At 36.8% G+C, this 24128-nt stretch overlaps 1 protein-coding gene across 2 annotated transcripts; it reads right to left on the bottom strand.

Annotated features, from left to right (window-relative positions):
• Window positions 1-23260, bottom strand: CCP110 (centriolar coiled-coil protein 110). Of its 2 annotated transcripts, XM_021714469.1 has the most exons (15): window positions 23032-23260; window positions 18852-19007; window positions 16221-16349; window positions 11266-12916; window positions 9837-9967; window positions 9207-9384; window positions 8504-8643; window positions 8281-8397; window positions 7513-7614; window positions 7195-7311; window positions 6532-6605; window positions 5937-5999; window positions 5077-5136; window positions 4159-4244; window positions 1-1915 (listed from the first exon to the last, which is right to left on the bottom strand). In XM_021714469.1, exons 2-15 carry the CDS (start codon window positions 18990-18992, stop codon window positions 1863-1865), a joined length of 3042 nt encoding a protein of 1013 aa, XP_021570144.1. In that variant the 5' UTR covers window positions 18993-19007; window positions 23032-23260; the 3' UTR covers window positions 1-1862. The 2 variants fall into 2 exon arrangements, with proteins under 2 accessions (XP_021570144.1, XP_008060497.1); XM_008062306.1 differs by lacking the exon at window positions 4159-4244.
• Window positions 23261-24128: the final 868 nt, after the last annotated feature.

Genomic DNA, 24128 nt, shown 5'->3' with positions numbered 1-24128 from the left:
TTTCCTTTAAGATGAAAAGTTTATTTTGCCTTTTGCCTAGAAGCAAAACTAGTGAAAATTAAAGTATAAAAATAAATAAAATTTACATTAATGGACATTCCACTCAAAGTAAAAATAATGATAAAAATAATGTATATAAATAAAAATCCATCAAAAGCACAAAACAGTGCCTGGCACTTGAATGAGCAAAAGCTGTGAACATTAAAAAATATTTAAAACACACACGCTTTTATTATTAAATTAAAAACACACTCGAGTTGCTAATCCTTAATCTAAAACTTGTCTTAATTTTCTCCAAAACATAGTATTTGTTTCAGGTAATTTGCATTAGTATACACAAGACTTCATCTTTCTTGCTTGCTGGGAGACCCACAATGATATGAGTAATAATAACCTGAGTTTTCAGAATGATAAAGCAGTTTATCATATGAAGATAATAATGTGATTTACTTTGCCTATAAATTAAAAAATTGGAACTCCGTCTTCTAATTTTCAGATTCACTCATTCAATACATGATATATCTCAATAAAGAAAATCCAGCTTACACTCAGGGTAGATAGCTATTTTCGGTCTACAGTTGGATGTAAAAGTTAAATTTTGAATGGAACAGAAAATTGGAGAAAACAGTCTCTCCACATTCTTAAAAGGATATTTAGAATATATCTAGGCTACATTTTCAAAATACCAGAATCTCTCTTAAAATTCAGGTTAGAAAGATAAAGTATACACAAGTCCCAATTATACATGAGAAGCACAAAGCCCTTTTTGGAAATGGTATGATAAATTAACAGTAACATTCTCTTTCATAGAGTCATGTTCTCTTGGTAACATTTGTTAGTTGATTCTTTTAATGAATATGTTAGTGGTGAAAAAACTTAAATATTGGTGCCTTTAAGCAATGCAGAATTTTAACTAGGCAATACTACTATCCCATTTGAAATCCGAATGTATTATTATATAGCCCTTTATTCTCTCCTAGATCAAGCATGCTAGAAAAAGCAGACTATGAAAAAACAGATTATATAGACTACATAGAAAATATAGGTGCATGCAACATGTTACTCTTATTTTACAGAATGGGTGTAATAATGCAATCTTTAGTGCTACATTCAAAAAGACTGTGCTGTCTTCCCCAAATATGTTACCCTTCACAGAGAGATCTTAAAATCTAGTCCAAATGTTTCTAACAGTACTAGGGTAACACACATGAAAATGAACATTTCTGTAAGACAACATTTCTGTAAGACAGGAATGTATACTTCTGACCAAAATGGTTACCCACAGCTACTTCTGTGGTAGATTTTAGGTGGATGTGATCACCTGTACGTTATACCTGTAAGTCAAGGAATGTGAGCATTGAGAGACTAAATCGAGTTTTTAAAGTTATATAACCACAGAAAAGCATTCTTCTGCAATAATTTCCCTTTGAATAGTACAAATTCATTTATCAAATTAAGCAATCAGTATACATAGATAAATGAAATTTATGTTTTAGAACATATTTATAATTTTGTCACACCCTTTCAATATTTTGTAAAAATAAATCCAAATGTTCTTTAAGTTTACAAAAAGGGTCTCTGGAGATGTCTGAGCACATAAAACAAACTTATGTTTGTACAGGTTGAGCACAGAGATGAGATAATTCCTAAACACTAATTTGTCTTCACCCAAACTTATTATTAAGAGGAAAATGGGGGTGTTGGGCAGAAATTAGCAGAATAACTAAGTTATCTTGCTCAGCCTTTTGATTTCACTTTGACTGAATAAACGAGAGTTCAGGATTAAATAAAAAGTCTTGAACAGGGAAAATAACATGGATAATAATTCTCCCTCCATTTTTATCCCAATGAATGTTGTCTTCTTAAATTGTCGCAACATTTGGCCGCTTTCTTTGGATTTTTCCTGCATATACTCCTAAAAATAGAGCAAAACTAATATTATTTCTCAATGGTAGTTTTCTATAATGATACCATGAGTCCTTACAATGTATCAAGCACTGTGCTAAACAATATACGTTATCATATTAAATGTAATAATCCTGAAGTAGAAATTATTACTATCATTTTAAGGATAATGCAGCTGGGGCTAGGAAAGTACTTGCCTAAGGGGCCAGCTAAAGTAGAAACCCTGAGAATCCAATTCCACCTGATTTGCTATTTTACACGACCACTTTGCATAACCACCTCCTACTCTGCTTTGATTGGTGGTTTCTGAATGTCACTATAAACTCGATTTAAGCACAGAACATCAAATGAATAAATCTATTGTAAAACATGACATCAGAGATTGCAATTTGGTTTATAAAACTATAAATAATTTAAATGCTTTTAGTATACTTTAACATCTTAGAATTCATTTAGAGTATGATATTATATCACCATAACAAAAATGAGTTTTCTATAAATTACCTAACAAAGGGTTTATCTCCATGTAAAGCAAATTAAAGCATAATTCCAAATTTATTTGAAACATAATCCAGGCCATTACAGATCTCAGCAGGAAAGAATACCGTGACTCTTCAAGAGCAGCTACAGATTCCTGTGTTCCAACACACTCAGTATTTTAAACAATAAGTTCCTCAAGATCTCAGTTTATTTAAAAGAAAACAATCCTTTAGTCTCTTTCAGTTGTCTCCATATGTACTCATATATAAATAAATCTTTAGAAAAAACAAAAGAATTTTTGTACTTGTTTAGACATATTAATTGTACATGTTAATTCAAGGGTTAAGTTCATTTGTATTAACTATGTAGCAATGCAATTAAACCTCAATAGTTCTAAATGCTGAATGCCACTGTTAGGTAACGTCAGTGGTTGCCTGTTCATCCTATGTACTGTTGAGTATTACTGAATAGAAATAGCAGTTGCTATTTTGCTTGTAAATTCACAAGCGACAAATAGTGGAGATGAAATGCATGAGAAAAGAACATGGAGAGTAGTTACTGTGGCAAACTAATAATATAAGGCAAAACAATACTCATTCTTCAATGAGCTTCTGATGTATCATGGTACATTAACATTAACATGGGAAACACTGAAAATATCTTTAAATTCCTCATATCAGGTGACTGGTCTGTGTTCTTCCAATGGTTCTTTCACACTAGCTGATTCTCATGGCTCTGCAGTAGGCAGGATCTTCAACTATCTAATTCCTTTTACAACAATTCCATTGACTGTCACTCACAGTGATTTCCAAAAGGTGACCTTTAAATTATCCTATTATCCTGACATTATTAATTATATTCACTGCATACACACAAGGTCAGCAATCATTTCAAAGTTATGATTAATAGCTTGTTTTCTTCTCATTGAAAGGAAATCACTTAGTAATAAAATCTCTAAAATTTGCCTAATTGTGTATTAATGGAAAGATTATAATTGATTAAGGGTTTAATCTTCATTGTCAGGTGATTAATTTAGGATTATTCAAAATGTTTAGAAAGCAGTATAATTAAAGCACAACACTTTGAAAGTATTTTAATGGATCACATAATTTTAAATGTGCTTAATCAAGTATCTTAACAAAGATACCTAAAAAATATTCAAGCATTTTGTTAGGAACTTTGGATTAACTCGACATTGAATGTCATCTTGCCACCATAAACAGAATTTTAAAATACAGCTTTTGGTTTAGCTCTTAAATAACCCTCAAATAATGAACATGAGGAGAAATGTAGCTCAAACCTCTTGTGGAAGAAAAGATTGAGACCCCTGCCCACCTGGCATATTCACATGTGAACTTGTGGTCAGAGGAGGAAGTTTACATCCCCTCCTGTGCAGACAGAAATATTCCTGGGTGACACACTTCCTCAAAGCTGAAGAGACAAGGCAAAGATTTAGGCACCAGATAATCATTATTTTTTACTCATGAATAGTTTTCTGAATTAAGTCTGGATAATTCTATACATTTTTTTGGAATAAAAAATACAAAGCATTTTCCATAGAAATGTTACAGAAATCGAGATGGGAAGCAGTTTTACTAAGATTTTCTGACTGCCACAAAATACTGACACCAAGGAATATTAGTAGGATGACCAAGAATATGCCAAAATTATGGTGGCAAGGAAAGACAACGTATTCCACTTGTGTGGCCTGAGTTACAGGGCAGCTTGTGCACTCTTTCTATTGAAGGAGCTTCAGGAATTCATTCAACACACCTGACACAGGAGCTCTGCTAGGCATTCTGCTCTGTGAAGACTTCTGTCTATTTTGCACAACCCCCTTCACTGCTGTCTTAGGGGTTCTAGTTGAATATAAAAAAATTAATAAGTCACTTGCATTAAGGTCTAAATGTTCAAAATTCAAAGAAAGCAACCATACTACATCAACTGTCCAAATCACCAATAAGTTTAAAAAGAACGTAGTCTCATGCATGTGCATGGGAAGGAAAGCTGGACTTTGGCTTCAGCAGACTAAACCATGGCTCATGCTTTGTTGGAGAATCACTCTGGTGATGCTGAACTTACTATATGGATATTTAAAACATTTAATGAGTAAAATGGTATGAAATGAAAAGTAAACACATGCCAATATAAGATGATAATTAAAATATAATACACAACAGTACACCAAGAGGATCATAGTTGAAGACAAAATTTTAAAAGATCTTCCCAATGCTATAAAAAAAAAATCACATTTGAGTCAGGCGCAGTGGCTCACATCTGTAATCCCAGAACTTTGGGAGGCAGAGGCGAGAGGATTGCCTGAGCCCAGGGGTTTGAGACCAGCTTAGCTTGGGCAACTTGGTGAGACCTCGTCTCTACAATAAATCAAAAAATTATCCAGGCATGGTGGTACATGTGCCTGTATGTAGTTCCAGCTACTTTGATAGCTGAGGTAGAAGGATCGCCTGAGCCCAGCAGGTCAAGGCTGTGGTGGCCGTGAGCGTGCCACTGCACTCCATTCTGGGTGACAGAGTGAGACTCCGACTCAAAAAAAACAAAAAGGAAAAAAAAAATCAAATTTGAAAAATAATTATCCTTTATGTAAACAACAACACTATTTTTCCCTTTCAAAGCTAATCCTGATTTCTTGATTTGAATATTTTTAAATACCCGTGAGTGTGGCACTCTTACCCTTGTCTACTAAGTAGCCTGTGAACAGGTGCATTCTGTCCTTGATTTGGCTGAAGGACTCTGTTGACAAATTAAATAAAAAATTAATTCAAAAGGATAGATTCTATTTTTTCCCATTTTCTTGCAATGGATGAAAGATGGTGATAGTGAGGTGGAGTCATCTATGCAATAATATAGCCAATATATTACACAAAGCAAAGCAAGTTGATTAAAACATATTAATATGGTACTTATATTTTGCTTACCAAGAACCCAAATCTTAGATTTTTATCAGGAAAGAGAGGTCCAACATAGGCATTAACCCTTGTGCTTTCAGATAATGGTCTTATATATAATCGTACTTTACAAAAGCCAACGTTTCCTTTCAAACATGTCAGAGAACAAAGTATTACTCTCGTTTTACAAGAGTAAAAAACAAGTCAGAAATATTAAGTTAGCTGTTTTTTGTTTTTTTTAAAAGAGATGAGGTCTCATTATGTTGCTCAGACTGGTCACGAACATCTGGGCTCAAGCCATCCTCCTGAACAGCTGAGATTACAGGCTCACACCACTGCGCCCAGCTTAAATTAGCTTTCTAAGGTTTTTAAATAGGTATCAAAGATCCCCTTGAACTCACAACATATCAGGCTCAAATTTCTACCACAGACAGCATGTCCTACAAAAAGCTCCAGGAACATCTGGTCTGACATGTGACCAAGAATATAACCAGGTGTTAATAGGAATTCTGGACCTGAGATCCTCAAACTCAGCAAAGATTGTTCTTCTGATGTAAATAGAACAAGGTCAACAGAAAGGAAGCTCAGGATTTATAAAAAATTTATTTAAAAAACGCCCCTCACTGGACTAGTGATTTTTCTCACCTTGTTTCAGAAGGATTTTGTTTAACCAGAAATTTCTTATTTGGCATTCCCATTTCAGCAGCTCTAACACAACATAAAAATAAGGACACAAGGTATTTAGAGAAGAGAAAAAAACATGCTTACAAAAGTAACAAGGGATGACAGAAACAATTCATCAGTTAGAAGCTTTGTAATAAGCGTATTCAAGACTATTTTCAAGAAAGAAGAATTTTTAAAAAGATAGTCATTAAAATATTCTTCCCATTAAGTTTTTCTTTCCAGGATATCTTTAGGATATCAGAAAAGAATACATTTGAAAGATAAAATTAAGCACTGAATATAAGGATTAACTATTTCTAAGGTTGTTTGATGGGCTATCAATTTATAAGATAAATGTAGACAAATTTGGTAATTAAAAAATTTATCTAAAGATAAAATTAGATTCTAGCACCTGATTTTAATGAATGTCCTTATATAAAAAGGAATTCCTATCAGCTCAAGTGCAGAAAAAGTTAGCGGTTCTTTATTTCTAATTTGAATATGCAAATAGACCAACAGATAACTAAAATTAATTCGTTTGATAATAATTAACATGACATGATACAAAAAAACTTACTTCATGTATTTCTTCCTATCCAGAGACTTCTGTGTTGCAGCTGAAAGAGCCACTCGTGGGCTTCTCATTTTATCCTTTAAAATGCAAAAGTAACATAAAATTCTACTGGAGCCAATTATTCCCCTGTATTATAACAAAGAATGATCCCAAATTGCCTGAAAAAGCTTCTCTTTACTAATATTTTTAACTTAGTTAACTTAGTACTCTTTTATACTTGAAGCAGTCTGATTCTAAGAATTAAATAATTAAAATTATATCAATTTTGTTTGTTTTTCTTTTGCCATTCATACTAAGATCATTGATTCAAATCAGAGACCACCAACACTCTGATATATTTCAAATTTGGAGCCTGTTTTCTAATTATAATTTCAAAAAAAGGCAAAACCCACATTATAATTTCAAGAAAATTCAATCAGGAGCAGCTGAGAGTTTTTTATAAGTCACCCAAGCAAAACATTCAAAGATTCAACTCCAAAATCCAATCACAAAACAATAGTAATTCTTTCACTATGTAATTCTTTTAAACCTATCTACAGATTTAAATATTGCTAGTAGGAAATATGCTTAAGAATTGTCAGATGGGTGCTGAAGTCAATAAAAAATGATATTTTGTGTCAATTACCCTAAGCCCAAAAGAACCCCATTCATTAAAAAATCATATACCATTTGCCTGAGCATTTTCTCTTTGCGAGCTTCTCGATCATGATGTAGAATAGACATTCTTTCAGCTGCATCCATTACAAAGAATATGTCATGAATACCATACAGGGCAGCTCTCAGCTAGGTTCAAAAGAAAATATTGTATGCATTTAAAAGATCAAGTTAGAGTTCAGTATTACTATATATACTATATACCTACTTCTTTTATTTATAGAAAAAGATTACAGTAGTTTTCACTGAAACCTATTTTCAGAGATTGAATGAAAAGAGAGAAATACAGAATTTCCATTTCTTAAAAGCCTTTGAGATACATGCATTTACCTGAGCTAACACTCTTTCCTGAAGTGAAGCATCTTGTGCTGAAACAACGCCTCTCTTTAATGGTGCTTCTGACTGAAAACTTCTTATAAATTCCATAGTATCCTGAAAAGAGAAATGCTCCTTCAAAAACATTTTTCTAAAAGGATTTATGATCACTGGAGTTTCCTTGTTTTCTTTTGGTCAGTCATTCCTCAGTCTCCATGGAAGACTGCTTCCAAGAACCTCAAGAATACCAAAATCTGAGGACACTCAAGTCCTTTTTATAAAATGGTGCCGTATTTGCACATAACTTATTAACATACTCCTGAATATCTTAAATCATCTCTAGATCAGTTATGATACATAATACAATGTAAATGTTATGTAAGTAGTTGTTATATGTATTGTTTAGGGAATGATGACAAGAAAGTCTACACATGTTCAGTACAGATATGACCATTATTTTTTTTTCCCAAATATTTTGATCCATGGTTGGTTGAATCCACACATGCAGAATCCACAGAAGCGGAATGGATACAAAGGGTCCATTGCACTAAATAAAGAAAACTATTACTTATTAGATGTCAAACAGCACTCAGTTTAAAGTGAGACAAAAATATACAAATTACTTAATTTACATATTATTTATAAAATTATCTAAGTAAGAGTAATGATCAGACTTCTAAAATTGCCAATATTACAGTGACTAAAAAATGTTTGATCTGGCTAAATTCTGAACTAATCTTGACAGCTCACAAGTGAAGTACAAATGATTTGCAACAATCTTACTTTCACAGTTTGTCGAAGTTGCTTCAGCTTATCTGTCTGCATCAGCCTACGAATAAGAAATCCTTTTGCCACTGCAGTTATTTTGTTAAATTTTTCTTGTACTTCTGGACTAAAAACCTAGGAGGAATAAGATAGGCAATGTTTATTGATGCTCATTTGTTCAACCTTCTCTTAAGAAGACAGATAGCTGGATGAACAGATATATCTCATTAAGTTTGCCCACCTGAGACCATCTAGTCTTGGCCCTTCCAAAAGGCCTTGTTACTGAGAGTTTGGTCAAGCCACTAGTTGATGATCCCCAGAGGTAGAAGGGTGCTTCATTTGCAGAACCAAAGCTATACTGCAGGGCAGAATTTGTGAAACCTAGAGAAATACATATATAGTATTATACTTGATGTTATATAATCAGAATATGAAGAGCATCCAAATAAACTCATTGTGACACTCGTTAAGAGTAACAGCTGCCTCCAAAACTGATCCACATGCAGAATTAAAATATTTATGGACTTTAAGCTTATGTACCAGATGGATCTTTTCAACATAAACAGCATCTCAGGATAATTGAAGATGTGAAGATAAGCTCTTACAGGGACTGGGGAATTAGAGGTAATTCAAGATTACTCAGGAGATAGCAAACTGTTTTCACTTGAAGTATATCACCTGCTGCATAAATGACCACAGACTGGGCTCTGAGCTGAATTTCCAGATATTTTCCTTGCCGAGGCAGGCTTTTCTCATGAACACCTGCTCTCCAGTCTTTGCTCTGTTACCATGTCATTTTCCACTGTTACTAAGCAGCTGGGCAACGGCAGTGGGTTGGACATGGAAATTACTTGAAAAAGGAAGCTATACTTTTAAAGTGTGCCAAATAAACATTTTACTGTAGGATAATTTTTTCAAATGGAAAAGGATTTTCAATTATTTACCAGAACTATTGGAATTTGCAGTATGGAGTGAATCCACTTGAGACAACATCGTTTCCAGCAAACCAGAGTCACTGACTTTTCTCCATTCCAGCTCCACCACATTGTTAATGTCCAGTTCAGAGGCCTCTGCTGTCATCGCCTTCTTCTCTTTTAGCATTTTCTCCTGTTCTTCTATTTCCTATAGATTAACAGTTTATTGTAACATGCTAGATCTTTTGATTATACCCCAAATAGTATCATTTTTAGGCTTAGCCAAATGTACACATAACTATCAGCAAATTATCATTCAAGTTGTCCTCCCTCAAATAAAATTATTACAACTGACTTTAAAGTGGTCTAACTATAATAATCTTATAACAAAAGTCTTTCTTCTTATGATATACCTCTTGTAAAATGTGTACTTCAGCATCTACTTACAAAATACCTTTTAAAAATACTTTTTGAATCAAGGACTCAATAAAGTATCTATTTGATAGATTATACAATTACTTTTAGATAAGAATCTAAATATTAAGACTCACATTTTGACATGTATCAAAATCAATGATTCTTCCATGACCAAAAGTCATAAGTATCTCCAGCTAGATTTCACTGACTAGCCTGAAATACCCCTACCTTTTACTTTCTCACCTTTTGCAATCTTTCCTGTTCCCTTTCCTGCTCGGCTATGAGTAGTGATAACTGCTGGGCATGCTGCTCTTCTAGTCTCTTCCGCATTTCTTCAAAAGCAAACATCTTGCTTTTTAGTATCTCCTCGCTTTCTGAAAAGAAACGTGCCTTCTCAAATTTAGAAAATCACAAGTCTAATATCTGATATTTTATACTACCTATTTAAGTTATGCTTCTGACAAGAAAGTATCCCTGGATCTGACATAATACAATCAAGATCTAGCCAGATCTCTACTTTGAACCACACCCTCACTTGCTCCTTGTCTTATTTCATGCTAACCAATAAAGAAAAGCTTGTATCTCATCGCTTTTATCTACTCAGTCAACAGATTTCCATAGGATCTGAGCTGATGGAGCCAAGACTGGATGCTCAGGCAAGATTCTCTTGACTCTAATTATCTTTTTTTTTTCCTTGAGTTGGAGTCTCACTCTGTTGCCCAGGCTGGAATGCAGTGGCAAGCTCAAGGCCACTGCAGTCTCTACCTGCAGGGCTCAGATGATCCTCCTACCTCAGCCTCCTGTAGCTGGGACTACAGGCATGTACCACCACGCCCAGCTAATTCATGCCTTAACATTGTTGTTAATATAACATTGGATGCAACAGAAAAAACCTGAAATATTAATGAAATATTCTTAAAACACCACTCAAGAGCTTCATTTTTGATGTTTTTCTAATAATTTGACATTAAAGTGTTTACTGAAGGACCAACTACATGACGATCTCATAACAAATGAAAGTGCAAACTGACAAAAACATTGGAAACCATAGTACAGCCGGGCATGGTAGCTTGTAATCCCAGGACTTTGGGAGGCTGAGGCAAGATAATTGCCTGAGTCCAGGGGTTCAAGACCAACCTGGGCAACTTGGTGAGACCTTGTCTCTACAATAAATAAAAAAATAAGCCGGATATGGTAGCGCATGCCTGTAGTTCAAGCTACCTGGAAGGCTGAGGTGGAAGGATCGCCTGAGCCCAGCAGATTGAGGCTGTGGTGGCCGTGAGCGTGCCACTGCCCTCCAGCCTGGGCAACAGAGTGAAACTCCAACTCAAAAAAAAAAAAAAGAGAACGAAAGAAACCACAGTCCGAAACCAAGACCTCAAAGCAATACACTGGATTAAAACAATAAATGATGTCTCATGCAAGAACTGTCATTAATAATATTTTCAATAATACCAGGTGGACTAGGAAAGCTTTTCATTCAAACAAGAAAATTCTTTAAGAAAGCCCATCCAATGGCAATGAACTGTAGCTAATTATAATCTTCTTAGTAAGATAAACAAAATTAAGTACTTGTATGAACAAACAATTTTTTTTCAAAATGTCAATTACAAGTATTAAAATCAAGGTGCCATCTACACAGCAGGTATCAAACACTTAAAAGTTTCCTTACCTTTGGAACTAGTTTCTAACATTTTATTCTTGTTAATGAAGACAGATCCCTTAGGGTATCTTTTTTCTGGCAAATGTTGCCTTTCTTGTTCAGCTATTCCAGTTGTTATGACATAAGGGCAGTTTTCTTTTTGCAAACTATCAACATCTAAATCAAGTCTCCGTTTAACTTTTTCAAAACTATTATCCAAAAATTGTTCATTTCCACAGGACACCATAGGTGTGTCCATCTGCTGTCTGGTATTCTGGTTTTGCATCAGTAAAGGAGATGGGTTTTTTACATCGTAAGACTTATTCAGTTCTGTTTGTAAATTGCAGGAGTTTTTCTCTAACACACTGGTCGGCTTGAGTCCACACAAAGTTCCAAAGTTCTGACTTGCTATACACTGACTGGTAGCATATGGTTCGTGCAATTTTGGCATTGCAGTACAAGTACTGTTCATTTTGTGTGCTCCTCCCTCATCAGATGTTACCTGACCTTCCACAGTAGCAAATCCATGAGTAACTTTATTTTCTGATTGATTTCCTGAAGATTGACATACCTGATTTGATTTACCTAAAACCATGTCCTCTATGACATCAGATGTATTTTTGCTTACATAAACCTTGCTTGAACAAATTCCTGCTAAATCAGTTGGTAACTTTGGCACAATTTCAGGTTCATTTGCTTTTTCATCAGTATCTTGAACTAGTAAGCTCACTGCTTGTTCCTTTCCTTTAGGGCCTAATTCACAAGCATTTATTGGGTTATTTATGAGTATATGACATGCCGATGATGGCCTGGAACGCCTTTGATGCATTTTAGGACTCATACTTGGCTCTGGACTAGGTAATTTGGCATATGAACCTGTAAGACTTTTGATAACATTATTTTCAGTAACAAAAGTGGGAATAACTTTAGAGTCAGAATCAGAGTCTAGAACAGTGGGATGGCCAGTTCGTACAGGTATGCCCACTTTAGAAAAGCTAGCTAAAACTGGCATATTTGTGCTGCTTGCTTGAGTGGAAGCACCTTGGAGAAGAACATTTGATTTATTAAGGCTTGGTTTGTCAGGAATAACTGAGACACAGTGTTTGCCTATCAACTGGGCCTTCTCCTTTACACAGTCAGTTCCTTTAACAGCATCATTTTCTTTGTCTGAATGATTCTCATTAACAATCCTCTTTGCACTAGTTCGCAGACTACGTTTTGATGGTTCTCTTTCTATATATTCTTTTGACTTTTTCAACAGGTTTTGAAGACTCATTACATAGGGGTCTGGAATGACTTCTTCCAGAAGTGATGAATGCTTTTCTTCATTTGTTGAGAAAAGACCATCAGATGTAAGAGTCTCTTGTGGGGTTGCTGAGGAGGTCTTTGGAAAAGTTTCATTTTCTGCATGATCAATATTTGAAGCACCACACTGCTTCAGAGAATTAAATCCTTCTGAATCTCTAGCTAAGTCTATCCCATTAGTTTTACATGGGTCTTCATTATCCAATGGCAAAATTCCTGCTGTCTTTTCAAGCTTTGCTAAAATAGAGTGCTCAGTATGGCTTGGAAAGCTATTTGGAAATGCAGCGGGAACATTCAAGTTTCTGACTTCTGAATTCGAGTAAACTGTTTCAGTCTCCCACTGATCAAAATCACTGGCATTAGGTGCTTTTCTAACCTGGAAAAAGGAAATTTAAAAATTAATATTTCCTCACTGTACAAAAAGCCTTTTGTTCCATTGTTTTCTAAAATAAAACTGATTTGACTCATGTGCCAGAGAAAAATAAATAAAATAAAATTGAAATAGAAGATTCAGAGTCTGACATTTGAAACACAAACAAAAACTAAGACAACCAGTTTTTATAGTATCCCATACCACATGGGACTTAAATTCCTATAAAAAAGACATCTGGCTGGGCTTGGTGGCTCAGACTGTGATCCCAGCACTTCGGGAGGCCAAGGCGAGTGGATTGCCTGAGCCCACGGGTTCGAGACCCGCCACTTGGTGAGACCTCATCTCTACAATACATCAAAAATTAGCTGGGTGTGGTAGTGTGCACCTATAGTTCCGGCTACTTGGAAGGCTGAGGTGGAAGGATCGCCAGAGCCTAGCAGGTCAAGGCTGCAGTTGCCGGGAGCATACCATTGCACTCCAGTCTGGGCAAAAGAGTGAGAGTCCAACTCAAAAAGAAAAAAAAAAAAGCATCTATTGGTCATCCCAGCTTATTTATTAAAAGAAAAAAAAGGAAATTATCTAATTTGATACAAATACGAGCATATATGTGTATATATACACATACATATGTGCTCCTCTATCTATACACAACTCAATCTCGGAATAGAAGCATTTTCCTTAACATTCTTTTTTTTTTAAGTCGGAGTCTCACTCTGTCGACTATAGTGCATGCTCACGGCCACCACAGCCTAAACCTGCTGGGCTCAGGTGATCCTCCCGCCTTAGCCTTCCTTAGCTTCTAAGTAGCTGGAACTACAAGCACGTGCCACCATGCCTGGCTAGATGAAGTCTCGCCAAGTTGCCCAGGCTCGTCCTGAAACCATGGACTCAGGCAATCCTCTCACCTCGGCCTCCCAAAGTGCTGGGATTATAGGTGTGAGCCACTGCGCCTAGCCTTCCTTAACTTTCTTCTGGTCATATGTTATTAACATCACCAACTGTTCCTCCTGGGATAACTAATATCTAAGGATAATAATATATGTGACAAATAGTAAGTAATTATATGTCTTACATAAACGATCCCCTTTCTAACAGAGACTAACTTGTCCAGGACATGCCCTCCAGCCTGGGTGACAGAGTGAGACTTCAACTAAAAAAAAAAAGAAAATAATAATTCAGTAATAAGACTCCTCCCTCCCATATGTTTACTCCAAACTCTAATACTCCTCCATAAAATAAGGCAAATTTGTAGTGAACAATAGCTCAGCCATGTAGCTTAAATTTTTTAGAAATAATAAATATTTCTACTTAAATACTCAATTCATTAAAACAAAATTCAGTGAGGTTAACTGAAGGAAGTTAAAACAGCAATGCATGATACGTTAGGATAAGAACAACTGTATATACAAGAGGTCCAACAGAAAAATAAAACAGATTTAAAAATACATGCAAGAGCTGGGCTCGGTGGCTCAGCCTGTAATCCCGTGCCTTTGGGAGGCTGAGGTGAGTGGATTGCCTGAACCCGTGAGTTCGAGACCCGCCTGGGCAGCAAGACCTCATCTCTACAATAAATCAAAAAATCAGCCGGGTGTGGTAGCGCATGTCTGTAATTCCGGCTACTTGGAAGGCTGAGGTGGAAGGATCGCGGGAGCCCAGCAGGTCGAGGCTGTGGTGGCCGGGAGCGGCCACTGCACTCCAGTCTGGGCGACAGAGTGAGACTCCAACTCAAAAAAAAAAAAAAAAAAATACATGCAAGAATAGATATTTTGTTTCTTTGCAAAAGAATACAAAATGAACTTGGATGGTTTCTAAAGATTATCAAAGCATACATTAAACTGGCAAAAATCATCATATGAATATAGACTTCAAAATCCTGACTATTAAGATTTTTAGGTTCTTCTGTTTGTGCTTGTTTTTTTCCTAGAACATATGGCTCTCCTTTTTACCTTACAAATCCCAAGACATGTAATGGTTTCCAGGTACTATGCAATAAACAGTACAAGACATACTTAGCCACCATCTCAGGACTAAAATAAACCAAAAGGGATACATAAGACCATGAACATATTCAGAAGTTTAAATAAAATAGATTATTTCTTTATAAAAACTATTTCACATTTTGCATTTGTGACATTCAACAGCTATGTTTTTTATATGCCATGAAAATGAGCCTTTGGTTAGATAAGTTACATAACAACAAACTCTATCATAGAATCTAGGTTTTACGGGTGAAGCAAATCTTAAAAATCTATTTGTATTACATACAATTTCTCTGCCTGAATATTTCATTCATTATAGTTCAATGCTATACATGCTCTTTTAAACAGAAAGTTTTTAGAGTCAACAATTTTATTAGTAGTATATTTCATCTTTCCTCAATGGACCAAGAATGATATGCCATTTTTGTTTCAATAACAGGGAATATCGAGTAAGTAAAAAACCCATCTCTTGTTAAATTAGCATTACACATATTTTTTAAACTTAATATAGTCAGTAATTATATTCTACAAATTAAAATCTACTACCCACACTACATACTACCAACAGAAAAATGAAGATAGCAGTAGTGGTAAATATCCTTAAGGTTCATTATATATGTGTCGTCTGGTATGAATTACACAAACATATCACAAACCCCTAAGATTATAAAAAACAAGATGTTACCAGCAATATGCTATATATAGCAGGCATTATTTGCTCAATCTAATTCATTTGTTTTTCTTTTTAGCACAAAATGATTCATACCTAAAAATAAAATGATTATACAAATTTAAATTAATCTAAATAACAAGTGCAAACGGTGTTCATATGTTGTTTAAATGCTTTTAATCTGGATCTAGGATGCATCTAGACAATTCTGTTCATCTAATCTAAATTAGATAAATATGTAAGAGCAGAATTTTCACCAAAAAAAATTGGGGGTAATTATTTACTTTAGCAGAGAATGAGAATAAGGTCATTTAGTCAATTGTCTAATTAGTTTAGGGGTAAACAGCAATAGCCAATTCTGTCATTTGTCACTGAGAATTCAATGTTTTTAGAGTTATAAGATGCAGACAATAAGCAATTATATTCTGTGTATGACTCCATTGTCCAAGTCTCCTCTGATTCAAGTACCGGGCATCACTAACAAGCAAGTGAATTCTCTTTGGAGTAATTGAAATGGCATATCACAAACTATGAAGCTTCTAAAACATAATAGTAAAGTATATTGGTGATTAGTTAAGTACAAATATATTTCTGAAAAATTATCAACGCTTACTGTATGATATCTTAATTATAATCTAAAAGAGCTTAAATTATACACCTGAACATTTTCAAGAATCTCCTGGACACGAGTCAGTAAAGCTTTCTTCCTATTAACCTGCTTTCTTGCTTCTACATCAAGTGCTTTCTGCTTTTCTTGTTGCATTTCTTTTTTCTTCTCAATGTTAAGCTGTAAAACATATAAAAGTGTAATTATTTCTTACTGATAAAAATATAAAATAAAAAAGATTTGACTCAGTGATTAAAAACATGTGCAACAGACAAAACTAAACTATAGTCAAAGAAATCTGAATAATGGTTGCACATATTGAGTGGGATGGGGCATGTGAGAGCCGTCTGTGGTGATGAAAATATTCTCTATGGCTGGGAGTTATACAGCTGTATGCCATGTATCAAAACTCATGGAACTTTAACATATAAGATCTGTGCTTTTCACTGCATGTAAATTATTCTCAATTGGAAAAAAACAAAGTTAAAAGAAAGAAAAACATGCTCACTTAGCAAATGCTCTAAAATGACAGAAATAATAAAATTAGCCTTTCACCCACTGCTGAGCTTTTCATGACTTCACTTGAATAGTCACTTGAATATTACTTCACTTTCAATATCATACTTCACAGGTCAGATTCTTCAATTTTTAATCTTCTAATTAGTGCAGATTTTACCTCTTTGCTGCCTCAAGAAAATGTCCAAAAGTTTAATGATCAAAGAAACAGATGTTTTATTTGTCTACAAAATCATAACTTTTCTTATTCTGCCTTATTGTGCTATCCAATAAAAATAAAATGTTCCTTAAAAAAAGGAAGGCTTAGCCGGGTTCGGTGGCTCAGCCTGTAATCCCGCGCTTTGGGAGACTGAGGTGAGTGGATTGCCTGAGCGTGCGGGTTCGAGACCCGCCTGGACAACTTGGTGAGACCTCACCTCTACAATAAATGAAAAAGTAGCCAGGCGTGGTAGCACGCACCTGTAGTTCCAGCTACATAGAAGGCTGAGGCAGAAGGATCGCCGGAGCCCAGCAGGTCGAGGCTGCGGTGGCTGGGAGTGTGCCACTGCACTCCAGTCTGGGCGACACAGTGAGACTACAACTCAAAAAAAAAAAAAAAAAAAGGAAGGCTTCTAAAAGCATTATATCTTTTTATAGTGGATTTCAGTCTTAATTATTCGGTCCTGAGAAGTTTAGTGACTGTGTTAAGAGTCAAGACTTACTTTAGACTTACACATATGAAAAACATATCATTAAAAATTATTGCAGGCTAGGCATGGTGGCTGATGCCTATAGTCCCAGCACTTTGGGAGACCAAGGCAGGAGAATTGCTTGAACTCAGAAATTCTAGACCAGCCTAGGCAATACAGCGAGACCACTTTCTACAAAAAATCAGCCACATGTAGTGGCACATGCCTGTAGTCCTAGCTACTCGGAAGGCTGAGGTGGAAAGATCGCCTGAGCCCAGGAGCTCAAGGCTGTGGTGAGCCTTGGTTGTGCCACTGCACTCTACCCTTGGCAACACTCCATCCCAACTCAAAAAAAAAAAGGTTTTCAGAAAATATTGATTTTTAACTTCTGTTATACAAAAAAAAATAAAACTCACTTTTTTCCAATAATATTAATTTTCTGATTTAAAAGAGTCATGTATATTTAAAAAACAATCAGCACCAAAGGGTATATTACAAGTGTCTTCTCTACCATCCAATATTCCCTTTCCAGTCCCCAGAAAATGAATATATATATATATATATATATATCATCCTTTTAAAAACCCAAATGGTTAGCATATACTGAGTACCTCCTATGATCCGGATAATATACTAAGCATTTTACATGTATTAATTCATTTAACCTTCACAACAGCCTTATAAAGTAGGCACTACTTTTAATCCCCATTTAACAAATAAGGAAATGGACCACAAATTCACCCAGCAGGTGAGTAGCAAACCAATGATTTGAACCCAGGCCAGAAGGCTCTAGAGCCAGAGCTTTTAACCATTTCTCAGCACTGCCTCTAAGATCACACTGCACGTAGTATTTTACAATAGAGCATGAAGAACCTTCCATGTCTGCACATTTAGATCTCCCTTACTCATTGTGATGAGATTCTATAAAATGGAGCACAGTTAGTTAAACTAGTCCACTATCAATGGACATTTAGGTTGTTCATCAATCTTTTTTTAATATGGAACACTTCACGAATTTGTGTGTCATCCTTGTGCAGGGGCCATGCTAATTTTCTCTGTATCGTTCCAATTTTAGTATATGTGATGCTGAAGCAAGCAAGTTCATCTATCTTTTGCAATTTGAAACAATGCTACTATAATCTTGTATTTATTTCTTTGGACACACATATAATTGTAGGATAGTCCCCAAAATGGAACTGCTGAATCAAAGGCTTTGCTTTTAAATTCTGATCAACACTGCCAAACTGCTTACCAAAAAATAGAATCTCTCAGTAAAAGTGCATTAAAAGTTCATTTTGTTCATACCTAATGAACACTAGGTCCTATCAGATCTTTGCCAATCTAGTAGGTAAAAAATGATAATACTTGTATTTTTCTAATTGTGAATAAGGGTTAGGCACCTTTTCAAATGTTTATAAGCCTGCCTTTTGTTTTTCTGTGTTTTCTGCTCTAGTGGTTCACTACAGAAAAAAGTAATCTAAAAACAAAGAAAGTTTACCAGTGGAGAAAGCACAGCCACTCCATGAAAGCGAATCAGTGAGACACTTTCAGACTGGGCAGGTGTAAAGCTTTCTGTGGATAGTGATGCTTCTTGTATTCTGGCAAGACTTTTTTCACAGAACTTCTCATACTCCTCCATCTTCCCACAGTCACACTACAAGAGAGAAAAATGTTATTTTTAATGTGCTGAGAAAAGTAGACCTTAATTATTAGGCAAATTTTGTAGAGCATGAGAAATTCCTAGAATTCACAGTTCCTACAACTGGCCTCCCAGAATTGTCTCACTGATCAGGAGCTAATTCTCGGGTATAGTAAATCACCTCAAGACCCTGTCCAACTAAGACTTGCTTCATATATTAAGTATTTCTAAACACTTCTGCATGTAAATCAATATTTAAATGTGACTAATTTAGAAAAGAACTAAGAACTAATTAAAACCTTATTAAAGGATACAAAGTTTTGTACCACTTTACGAAGTTCAAAGACTATTACTTACATATTTTTCTCTTATTTATTTATTTATTATTTGAGGTGGAGTCTCATTCTGTTGCCCAGGCTAGAGAGCAGTGGCATGCTCACGGTCACCGCAGCCTCGACCTGCTGGGCTTGGGTGATCCTTCCACCACAGCCTTCCAAGTAGCTGGAACTACAGGTGCATGCCACCATGCCCGGCTGATTTTTTGATTTACTGTACAGACAAGATCTTGCCATGTTGCCCAGGCTGATCTCGAACACATGGGCTCAGGCAATCTTCTCGCCTCAGTCTCTCAAAGTGCTAGGATTATAGGCATGGGCCACTGCACCCAGCCTTTACTTTGTTTTTTAAAAAGACAAGGTCTTGCTATTTTGCCCAGGCTGAAATTCAGTGTCTGTTTCACAGGTACAATTACAGTGCACTACAGTCTCAAATCCCTAGGTTCAAGTGATCTTCCCACCTCAACCCACGTATTTTAAGACTATATTGTGACTCTCTAAGCACCAGCCAACTCAGAAGCAAAATAAAGAAAATCTATTGGTTCTGGTGCTACTTCTGTCTTATTGTTGAAAACTAGAATCATCACCAAACTACTTAAAACAATCAGCCCAGTAATTTCATAAATTTTAAGAAATTGTAATGGTGGTTATGAAAATACAAGATAACCAGGGAGGGATTAGCCATGATATTCATTTATTTGGCAAGCATTAAAAATTGATTGATTGCTTTTTTGCATAACATTATATGTGGCACTGCTTCCTTTCTTTCTTTAAACAAGCAGGGGTAAAATAAAAAGAAAGACATCAGAATCATAACCAGCAAGGGTATGAACTGTGGAAACCCAAAACCTGATATAATAATGTTCCTTTATATGTTCATTTTAAAACAATTAACTACTTAGCAAAAAAGAGAGGATAGGGAAATTTAGTTCACGATGTGGGAATATGCAAAGATAAAACAAGGTAAATATGATACTATCCTGGGCCTCAAAATACTTAAAAACTCAGTACCCTAAAGTGTCAGGGACAAATTATAGTACAACTGGAATTGAAAAAAAAAAGCATGTTCAAAGTTATGATTAGATTATGAAAAAATACTAAATTATTTAATGTGAAAAATTGGATTATGAAAAAAAGATATATTGCTACTTTTGACCTACTGGTAGTTTTATCAATAACAAAATTTCTTCCTACCATTCCATCAATTGTAATTATTTCTATGTTCAGTTTATGTAAAGTGACAGTTTAATTTAAAAAAATGATTCTCTAAAGCATGAATGAGATTATTTTGCAATCTCGTATTTTTTTTAAAAAAACAAAAATAGAAACAACAAAACGCCTTATTGCAAAACCAGTTTTCAGTTTGGGTTTCAACCCACATTGTGGTATCTTAAAAACCAAAATATGCAATAGCTAAGATGTAAGAGAAATTTAAGTGAACCCATTCCTGCTCAAATACTTTATTATTTTTAACACAACCCATGCATTCAGCATTACAAGGAACATAATACACAAATAAAGTAATAAACTTTCTATGGATACACAAAGCACAAGATGCAATTTAAAGGTCTAAGAAATTTAAGGAAATAGAATACTTTTATGGCAATAGTGTTATTTTTCTTTCAACATCATAGAGATATGTTTCATTGTTTCAGAAAGTCATTCATATCCCTTACATAGTACATATATGTCCTACATATTGCAAATAGATAGGAATATATTATTATTACAGCAAAACTTACAGCACATGACAATGCATTCAAATGCAAGTGAGACTATGGAGATGATGGAAATTACTAAATGATCCTGGAGCACAACTGAATCCTTCTTATCCTTCAGTCACAGCTTGGATGTCCTCTCCTCAGGCTGTCCCTGGTTACCCCATCTAAACTAACCCTACCTCAGTCACTATCATATTACCCTGCTGTTTCCCAATTTTCATAGCACTTACCACGATCTGAAATTATCTTGTTTATTCCCTTGTTTCTGTCTGTCTTCCTCCACCAAAACGTAAGCTCCATAAGCACAGGCACCTTCTCAGTCTTGCTCACTGAATCCCCATTACACAGAACAGTGTCAGCACACAGCAGGCACTTGATAAAAGTATTGAATAAATGAATTAGGGTAACACGCTCAAGTAATAATGTAAACCCGGAGAAAAAAGAAGAGAGCGAACTATATGCCAAAGAAGCTGGCAAGGAAGAATGAAATTCAGAGGATGGTAATTTCATGGGTGACACTATTCCCAGAGAATCAAGTGCCTCTAAACTGCAAAGTTAACCATTTAAAAAGTGAGCAATCCTTATCCCATGATTAAGCAAGAAGGCACCATGCTTCTCAGACAATTACCACTGTCGGCAAGGTTTTCTTCTAAAGGAGCCTTGCCTGCAAGGCCACCCCAACCACAAATCTACTGCCCCATACTTTAATCAGGCATGACTGGTCCACTTCCAGTAATAATGTGTAAGCTGCAGCAGGTTCAGACATGCCTTGCTTTCTACATTTAAACCACGGAGTACCACTGATGCTTGTTCAAATGAGCCTCTACGTAAATTCCATAGACTCGAGGTCCTATCTGCTCCTTATCAGTGTTCTGCCAAAAATATCACTAAAGAGAATGGTAAAAGTAACACGTTCTGCCTTGTTTTCAGATCCTGGCTGGTCGTTTACCAATCAGTTTCCCCAAAGACGCAAACTTCTTGTGGAGGCAGGAAAGAGGAAGATTTATTCAGACACATACTAGCTGCACATTCGTGGCAAGCCAGGTACCATCCCTACGCCTCAGTTTCCTTCTCTGTAAAACAAGGATAACCAGGGTATCCGCCTCGGAGGGATTCTGAGAGAATTCAGTGAGTTCACGCATGTGCGGCAGTTAGCATACTGCAAGACAGGCAGAAAGCATCACTACCTGGCAGCTGCTTTTCTTGCTAAGAGGATCATGATGGTGATTTTTAGCACTAGACCATGAACGGAGGGCAGGGACAGTGTTTGCTTCCTGGAAGGATTCAAATGAAACTTAAAAACATGGAAGGCGGGACAACAGCGTCCTCATTTCCCTGCCTCTAGACCCCTCCCCGCCAAATCCATCTCTCTCTAGGACGGCTGCCATTTGCCTAAACGGGGCGGGGGGCGGGGCGGGAGAGGGGTAGCGGACTGGGGTTCCAACCGAAGAATAGAAGCAAAGGGTGGGAACCACCTAGCACCCTCAGGGGCAATCAGCAAGATTTGCTTTATCATCCTCAAGCTGGTACCCCAGAGCGGCAAAGGCGGAGTCCACAGTGCTCCTAGGGCCTTGGGTTGTGGTTACCGGCGATCATCAATGGCCAGCGCACACTCTGGGGACGCCTCCCTTTCCCGCGCCGTGGGAGGGAATAGAAAAACGTCCCGAACGGTTTCATCACCAGGAGAGGGGTCTCCGGCGCTGAGGTTTTATCCACCAGGGACCCTTGCCCAGCGCCCCACGCCCGCCTCCCCCAGCTCTCCGGATGCTGACGCTCCATCCAAAAGGCCAACCACGCGGTGCCAGCATCCGAGCATCACCTCCGCGCCCGGTGCTGCCATCCCCCGCCCCCCTACACCCGGTGCCTTTCCAGGAGCTCGAGGCTCGGGAGCCTAGCACAGAGCCCGCCATCAGTTCTTTAGGGCGCCAATTCCTCCCCGGACGCGCCGAGGGTCGAGCCCCTCCTCTCCTCGAGAGCACACACCTGATCCCCCACGGCTTCGTCCGCTTTTCTCCCCTTGCCACGGGCGTTGGCAGGAACCAGAAGGCTCAATCGGTACTGACAGAGCGCCACTCGATTCGCCGCCGCCTTCTCCTCCTCCACCCCGCCATATTACGGGCTCAGGCGGCAACGCGGGCTCCTGGCAACCGCCGCCGCCGCCACCCGGACTCCACCTCTCCGGGTCGGTACTTCCGGTGGTTGCTTCACGGGCAGTTGAAACGGTTGGGCTTCCATAAAACTACAATCCCCAAAGTGCATCGCGCTCCCGTGATAGAGGCCTGTGTAATTATGGCTAGCGCGCTGCACGCCGGGAAACGTAGTCCTCGCTGCAAGCCAGCCCCTCTATTATTTATAGTTGCTTGTTTGTTTGTTTATTACATAGGAACGCTTCTCAGGGTCTGAAGCCCCCTGAATTGTTCCTTGAAGTTGCCATTCTTTGCTTATCCGTATATAGATAACCTCTTTCTTTGTGATCGTAGCAACATTCACCAAAATCTCTTCTTTGTAGACTTGTAGAGTCCAACGTGAAGCCTTAAGACATCTATACCTTTTTGCAAATCAGTGGAAAAACAAATCCATATACAACATTACATATACAACATTAACCAAAATGTTTTACATTACATGTACAACATTTACTAAAATATTTTCTCTGTTGACTCGTAGATGCCAACTTGAAGCCTTAAGACATCTATACCTTTTTGCAAATCAGTGGGAAAATAAATCCAAAAGGAAAAGGTAACAGGTAACCGAAAAAACCCTGCATATTTTGCCAAAGTTCTCTATCTAAACAACATGTTACCAGCTTTCCAAAATATGATTTAGTGGCCCCTTTCCATTCCCTAACCCAGTTTTACCTTCTGTCTCTATCATTCCAGTGCCTACTTTTCATATATAAAATGAGTATTTAAAAGTACCTATCATAAAGGTAGCTGTGAGGCACAGTTGAGATAACCCTTGCACAGTGCCTGGTACATAAACTCTAAGTAGGATTAGGAGGAGGAGTAGCAGTGGAAGTTAATAAAAGGTCACAAGGTTAGAATTGTGATAGGGCCCAAATTCTGTTAGGATATGAGTAT

Source organism: Carlito syrichta, unplaced genomic scaffold (genome assembly GCF_000164805.1).
Source record: "Carlito syrichta isolate Samal-C Ts95f unplaced genomic scaffold, Tarsius_syrichta-2.0.1 Scaffold95881, whole genome shotgun sequence".
Taxonomy (NCBI): Eukaryota; Metazoa; Chordata; class Mammalia; order Primates; family Tarsiidae; genus Carlito; species Carlito syrichta.
The sequence above is the reverse complement of the archived record's forward strand: the minus strand, read 5'-3'. Positions and strand labels throughout refer to the sequence as shown.